At 45.6% G+C, this 7,506-nt stretch overlaps 2 protein-coding genes across 2 annotated transcripts in view; both read right to left on the reverse strand.

Annotated features, from left to right (window-relative positions):
• Window positions 1-531: 531 nt before the first annotated feature.
• H257_16998 (hypothetical protein) lies at window positions 532-3,122 on the reverse strand. Its single transcript, XM_009845632.1, has 9 exons — window positions 2,679-3,122; window positions 2,550-2,633; window positions 2,414-2,476; window positions 2,257-2,343; window positions 2,097-2,204; window positions 1,967-2,014; window positions 1,311-1,433; window positions 881-1,102; window positions 532-824 (listed from the first exon to the last, which is right to left on the reverse strand). The coding sequence occupies exons 1-9, from the start codon at window positions 3,087-3,089 to the stop codon at window positions 738-740; spliced, it is 1,233 nt and encodes a 410-aa protein (XP_009843934.1). The 5' UTR covers window positions 3,090-3,122; the 3' UTR covers window positions 532-737.
• Window positions 3,123-3,885: 763 nt separating this feature from the next.
• H257_16999 (hypothetical protein) overlaps window positions 3,886-7,506 on the reverse strand; it is a gene marked incomplete at its 5' end in the record, with an annotated part of 5,350 nt that continues 1,729 nt past the window's right edge. Inside the window, 4 exons of the mRNA XM_009845633.1 lie at window positions 3,886-4,023; window positions 4,090-4,239; window positions 5,097-6,899; window positions 7,295-7,465. Coding sequence (XP_009843935.1) covers window positions 3,916-4,023; window positions 4,090-4,239; window positions 5,097-6,899; window positions 7,295-7,465 — 2,232 coding nt within the window. The 3' untranslated portion in view covers window positions 3,886-3,915. The remainder of the gene's footprint in view (window positions 4,024-4,089; window positions 4,240-5,096; window positions 6,900-7,294; window positions 7,466-7,506) is intronic.

Raw genomic sequence — 7,506 nt, forward strand, 5'->3', positions numbered from 1 at the left:
TAACTCAATCATATTTTGTGCTTCAAAATATTATACTTGAGGTATGGTGCACGTCATCTATAAACTACCAACTTTTCACAAAAATGTCTGACTTCTATTTCATATTCATTACTCAAAATTTCAGCAAATTGAGACGTAGAATCGACAGATCTCAATGTAATGAAGAAATTCTACGTCTCAGATTCAAATTTGGTGTTGAATTGGTCCAGAAATAGATATTTAACCTAGCGGTATTTTACATGGGCGCTTGGATATTTGGCCATAGGGGTGGCCGCTGAGATGTATCTTGATTTTTGTATGTGACTCTTATCCGTATATAATATCCGGAGGCAGTTGGGACCTTTAACCTCCCACTGCAGTGATAAAACGCATGAAATCGGTATTTAACGTATTTTGCTTTTGGGTTTAACTACATTAATTGTACGTTAAATAATAAAACCTCCACTCGTCGATTAGGCCAGTTGGAAGTTTTTAGATGACGTGCACCGTTTACGAATTACTATTAATAGTGTCCAATAATAGTGTAGTACACTCAAAAGTCAACTTTGAAATTTGTATACCACATACGAATTCGAAATGCAAATTGAAGGACCATTGGATTTCCATCAGAATACTGTATACAGCAAGGCCCTCTTGGCATCAACCAAACTTGTCCCTCAACCATATATATATCCTACACATTGTATGGTATAGTTTGTGCAAGCTTGCTTCCATGGCGTCCAATTATAGTGTCGACTTTACAAGCTGTTGGCGATAAAGTCTTTGATCGCTTTCTTGTGCCCCTTCACATCCACGTTGAGCTCGGCCGTGAGCGTGTCCATCACCTAGATTCGGATATTCATTTAACGCTACATAGATGATTCATCATCTATCTTTCTACCGTTTTCAACGTCAGCGTCTCCACGTCGCCTTCCGTGACGATCTGCTTCAATCGGGTTTGGATGTCTACTGGCAACGCCTTGCCGGTCGGCTTCTTCAGACCCGCCTCTGCTTTCCGCGCCGCCTCCTCAAAGTCGTTCTCGCTCTCCGTCTCAGCGTCATCCGCTGCCACCGCCACCACCTGCTTCTTCTTCTTTGATGTCGTCGCTTCGTTCGATGCACTCTATTTCCACAGACGAATATGATATTATATTATATATATATGTTGCATTCACGTTTTCGATGCAAAAGCCATATATATGCAGGAAACATCCTAAGATAGACAAATGACTGAATGGTCCAACACACTAGATCCAAAATGTTGCATCCTATATATATATATATACATGTAGATATATAGAATGGGAATCCAGATGGGTTGAGAAACGTACGACTTTGCGCTTCTTGGAGACGGGGACCTTCTTCTTGCCCGGCTTTTTTGGAGTCGCCGCCGAAGGAATCGCGTCTTCGTCATCCGTAGCGGTCTCGACGTCCGATGGTTTCTTGGCTTTGGTCTATTAAAAACAATGAATAAGGTGATGATATCTTGATATATTTTAGCCTTTTAAATATATATATATGCTTTCAAATATAGTTATCTATAGCAATATAGTCGATATATTGTATAGATATATAGAATATATATTTATATATAAAAAGACGTTGATGATAATACCTTGATACGTTTTAGCATTTTAAAAACATATACTTTTATATACTGTAAAATATATTGATATATAGTAGATAGATATATATGAAATATATATTTAGATTTGTATGAACAATACACCAAGCGAATCTGCAATACCTCTGGTTTAGCCGGAGCTTCAGAACACCATAAACAGACGACATGTACATTCATGTCGCCCTGCTATACTATTCTCGCCCTGCTATACTATTCCTAGTATGAAGAACGACTAGTACTACAACACGATGCAATAATATAATCACCGAGAAAAACGCATATATAACTATGCATGTGCAAACAGGTACTCCCCATGGCCACGAAAAAGTGTACGACCTAAGCAGGGGACATTGGACAACATACCTTGGTGGATTTCTTGGCTGCCTTCTTGGCAGGTTTGGCTTTGGGTTTCTACCATCAGGGGCGTTAAAAGGGAGATAAGTTTCTATCACCGGTAATAGCTACTACTAGTAGTAGTACTAGTAGTACGTACGACTTCGGTGGGGGTGGGAGCGAAGAGCCAGTCGATGATGCGCTCCACCTTGTCGTCTTTGCCGCCTTGGGCGCCGCTGTCGACAAAAGACTTCTTCGATCGGTCCACCTACATCATTATGCGTCATTTGAAGTCTTCGCATATGCAACGAGTGGAGTACCTGGAGGAAGTCCATCAGCACATCTACGAACCCCACGGTAGCGCGGCACAACTTGATCGCCAAATCATCGCGGAACTTGTCCTTGTCCTACGTACATGATCACAGTAGCATGAGACCAACGTTGTGCATGCACTTGATGGAGAAATCGAAAGCGTACCGCGTCGTCGTCGAACGGAAGGTACCCCGAAAAGTCCAAAATATGCTGCTTGGCGTCCTTCATCTAATGGAAGAAGAAGCTCGAGCATGAGATGCTATGACGTGGAGATGGAACACCATGGGTTGTTTTGTCTTACGATGCCAAGGGAGAACCGACGACTGAACATGACCTGGTACAGCATCTTCAACACCTCTGCGTCGCGTTTCCCGCATTTCGACACCTACATGCACATGACGTCAGTCAAACGCGAGGGACGATGACGTACCTTCTCGGCCAGGTAGTCGATGTCGCGGAGCTTGGTGCCAGGACCAACGGGTACGACAAACTCCACCTCAGACGGTGTCTCATCTGCTGTCGTATACACTGATCGCGGTGCTTGACGCGCTCGATCGCTTCGCCGTTCGCCAGGAATCTCCACCCGAGGGACGGAACTCGCCTTCTTGCGCTTCGGTGCCATGACCTTGTCCTCCACTGTTTCGTCCTTGTTGGAATCATCGTTCACGGCCTTGTCGTCGTCAGACGCCGCAGGAAGTTCCTGGGCTTCAGCATCATCGTCAACCTTGTTCTCATCGGTAGCCTGGTCCTCATTCACAGGAGTCGTCGGTAGTTCTTCCTTCTCGACGGCGGCGATGGCGGCGGCGGGTGGCGCGCTGGTTGGTGCTTCGTCCGCGTCCATAATCTCAAACGTTTAATACTGAACCCCTCGTCACTTGATTTCACTATGGTGTCGTGCGCGGGAAAGCCAAAACTCAAATCCATATCCGGATTAACCGGATATCCCACACTGTCCACTTCCTGAATGGCTATTGGTGGATAATATTAATCCTAACTTGAACAATTTCATTGGCTGGTCGATCTAAAAAAAAGCAACTCCGGACTACTAATAGTACACGGAGTAGTACAGCAAAAGCGTACTAGTACTACTAATACTAGTACATACTATTTAGTAGTAAGTTTTTCAAATACGAAGCTCGCTTGTGTGTAGGAGCTCTGTCACGGTGTAGCATAGTAGGTATACCGTATAGTGTATATGTATTGCGACAGGTGATATTTCACAACCCGCCGACACTCGTTCTCAAAATATTGTTAATCCATTGCGTCGTACAAATTTGAAGTATATTAAACATATTCACAAGTAAATAGTTCGAAGTATCAGTTATTACAAGAAAATTATCAGTTATTACAGGAGTCGCAATAGATTAATCCGTCGCAATCCATATACACTATACGGTAATACGACATTCGATTCGAAATTGGGTGCTCATTCGAATGAGCAGTAGAAGGCAGAGAATCGATATACGACCAATCAAAACCCAGATCAGTAGCCAATCAAATCCACCAAATCAACCACGAATTAGTGTGTGATTAGTTTGATAAGGGACCATTCGATAGATCGATAGATTTACTGTTAATAGTGTGGTTGTTATACTATTAATACTACTGTAGTAGTCCCAACAAAAAACGAATCAAGTTTCTGTGGATATTATTTTAAATACTTTTTTTTAAAACGAGTACGACCGTGCAAAATGCGTGGGGGTGGCGGGGATTTGAAACTCGGCGGGGCCGGGGGCTTGTTTGCACCAGCATCCGCATCCCGTCGGGCATGCATTCTATCCATATATATATATATAAATGATCTCCCACAATATATATATATATATATCCTTCCTCCGTACCTCGGTAGCAAACCATGCTACTAGATGGTCGGTATGGCCGCCATGTCCGCAGTTCATACAGTACATACTCTGCCCACGCACAATCAACTCACACACGGCGCATTGGACGCTAAACTTTTGACACGCGTCGCAGTATAGTTCGTTGCACGGCTACAATAGAAAAAACCCTTGTAATTACATGTATGTGTTATTAATACCATATCAAATTCATCCTCAAAACAAATAATACTGCAAATAGCTCGTTTATTATCCATTTTTCAACATTGAAAAGCCATCACCACACGACTCGATTGATTGTATGCATAATCATCCTAGTATCATTATGACTATATCAAAACATACTTTAAGTATATATATATATATATAAGCATTCAAGATGCACATCATACATGTACACAAAAAACCTAGCCGTTAGTTAATATATCCCACTACAGAGCAAATAGTAAATATATCCTACTACAGAGCAAATAGTAAATATATCCTACTACTGCGCAACTAGGATTGATTATTCGAATGTTGGAGGACTCAATCGACTGAGCACAGCCATATCGACATACATTCGATTAACCAATCAAAACCCACAACACTCTTCAAGTGGCCAATCAAACTCTTGTATCATCCATCGAAGCAGTCGTGGGTGATTTGAATTATTAATAGTGTGACGGGCTTCACACATGTAACCCACAAAGATACAATATGCTATAGCAAAAACAATAGATATTGTGATTTGTTCTACTCAAAATTGCCTCCGTTGGCGGTTGGTTGAATCAACCGCCGAACAATCGCCGGACCTTTGAAATTTCATATATAACTAAGTTGAAGAGGTATCTTTGAAACTACAATCAATCTTTTTAGCCAATCATATTGCAACCGTCATTCTTTATAGCCAATCATACTCGTTTACTCGATTAGTGTACAACAAGTCGTTAGGTCACAAAAAGCTCTACAAACTTTGGCATAAACACAAAAATATCAATTTCACCCGAACCTCATGTTGTTTGCCGTACCCGGCCACAGTGGCAGCAGTAGACTGCCAGGGTCAATCCGACGTGTGGGTCGGACGGGGTGTGTAAATGCTTGAGTAAGTCGCATCGGGCGTTGGTCGCGCCTTGGCGGTACAGCAGATCGGCTTGCGCGCGCTTGTACCCGTCATACCGCGCCAGGTCCGATCGGTCAAGCAGTGGCGACAGGTTCGGCTGGTCCTTGGCGGTGGAAGATCTGCCTGGCGACAGCACGGCGTCGTCGTCAATCGAGTCGGTCGAACCGGACGACGTCGTCCTCGTCGCGGGTGCTTCCATGACGAGGCGGCGGGCGGAGGACGGTGATGGCGGCGGTGGTTGAGACAAGTGGACGGCGCACACGATGGCCGCGAGGGTCGAGACGTCGCCGGCAGCTTCGTACAGCTCGAGCATGTGCCGCACCAACGACGACCCGAACGGATGCGCGTGCCACGGCGGCAGGTGAAGTGACGATCCGTCGATCAAGTCGAGACCCGTCGACACGGACAGAATCGACCACATTTGAGCTTGCTCAATGTTTCCGGCGGCGGCGGCGGCGGCGGCATGGACGTCCGGGGTCGTTATGAGCATCGACGAGTGATGGCATAGGTTGGCACAGTCTAAGATGTGGACTCGCAAGACCAACGTCGAGTCGGCATTGTTGCTGGTCTGGTAGTTGCTTGTAGTAGTAGTAGTAGCGGTACTAGTAGTAGTACTAGTAGTAGTGAGATTGGTTGTGGACATCAACGTTGATGGGAGGGCGGTGGCATGGCTGTGGCGATGCCGGGGGTATGATGGAGGCGACGGGTGATAGGGCAGAAACTGGCGGCTGAGATACAGTGTATTGTGGTCATCAGATTCATGTGACACCGTTCCATTGTCTGGTTCGTCCACAAACACGTTAAAGTCCATGTTGTTGGTTGTCGTCATAAACGACAGGGGAGGACGCGACGACGACCCGGACGTCGGCGGCGGGAGGACGACGACCGGTCGGGCGGATGTGTGCAGGACCTTGGACTGGCCAATCGCGACGCGCGAGTCAAAGTACACGAGGCAGTTGGGGCCGCTAAAGCAACCGCCAGATACCCGTCGAATCGGCTCCCGAATGGTCGGGCGGATGGCGGCGGCAGGTCCTCCCGCGCTGCTCAGACACAACACGTCGTCGTCGATACCGCCGCCGCCATGAGGAGGATGAGGAGGATGGGATGTCATCACGCGGTTCGCAGCAGGGTCGTGCGCGGGATGCCATTCCTCGACATTCGCCATCACATCTCGACGATGCCGAGTAGTAGTAGTACTAGTACTACTAGTCTTGTTGTCGTTGGACTCGACGGCAGGTGGCGGGTGAGATGGAATAGTAGTAGTACTACTAGTAGTAGTACTACTAGTAGTAGTAGCATGTAGAGGGGGCGGCGGCGGCAGGGGCAGCGGGATAAAGTCGGCTTTGAGTGCCGTGAGGTCAAACTTGTACGCAGACATGACATGCGTCGAGTGATGTCTCGAAGTCGGCGGGACTCCATATGGAGTCGACGGACCCGCATCAACAGACGATGTAACGGCAATGTCATCTACCAAGCAACTCCAGTCGGACGAGTGTGGGGGCTGATTCTGATTCTGATTCGAGGTCGGGGGGTACGATTTCGCAAGTCCGCAGCCTTCCAACAACGCCATGTCCACCTTCCACATGCGAAGTTCCTGCTGTTTACTCCACGAAATCAACTGAAATACCCCCGTGGGATTCCCGTGGTCAGCCTCTTGATGTCGCCACGCAAATCCCTTGACCAAGTCTTTGTGCCCGACAAAATCAAACACCTACATATATATATATATATATATATATATATATTGTCGATTCGAAATTGCAAGAGTCGGGTGTACTCCATCGAACGAGCAGAATATAACCAATCAAAATCGGCAGATAATCGATATATTCGACCAATCAAAACCCAACACATGAATCAAGTAGCCAATCAAATCCACTCGTCGAATAATTCAACATCGAATTAGTGTGATACTGGACGATATTTACATACAAACGTCAGTAAAACAAAGAATCGATCGATACATTTGGCGAATCAGCACAAAACTCATAAATTTTGGGTAAAACGACAATATATATATATATGTTTCTCCATACACACAACCATGACCCCTCCCCCTCGTTGGTTTATATATATATATATATATATGTATATTGAACACTGTACCAGTTTCGGCTCAACGAGGTTAGTATTGTCTCTTGTAAGACTCCACAGCCGTACAAAATGGTCTTGTCGGTTGAATGAAGTGAGCAGTCCGTCCCCAAATGGCGTGTACCTGGCGCGCCACACGGGGGCGCCCGTCGTGACCGTACCTATCATGGTTATATGCAGAAACCGCTTACGATATATATATATATATATATATATATATTTACCTT

This window comes from Aphanomyces astaci, assembly GCF_000520075.1.
Source record: "Aphanomyces astaci strain APO3 unplaced genomic scaffold supercont1.96, whole genome shotgun sequence".
Classification (NCBI taxonomy): Eukaryota; Oomycota; class Saprolegniomycetes; order Saprolegniales; family Verrucalvaceae; genus Aphanomyces; species Aphanomyces astaci.

Coding starts and splice junctions, on each gene's coding strand:
- H257_16998 (XM_009845632.1), bottom strand. CDS start 3,089: ATGGACGCGGACGAAGCACCAACCAGCGCGCCACCCGCCGCCGCCATC. Junction 1,434..1,966: donor CAGCCAAGAAATCCACCAAG/GTATGTTGTCCA, acceptor TGTTTTTAATAG/ACCAAAGCCAAGAAACCATC. Junction 1,103..1,310: donor TCTCCAAGAAGCGCAAAGTC/GTACGTTTCTCA, acceptor CTGTGGAAATAG/AGTGCATCGAACGAAGCGAC.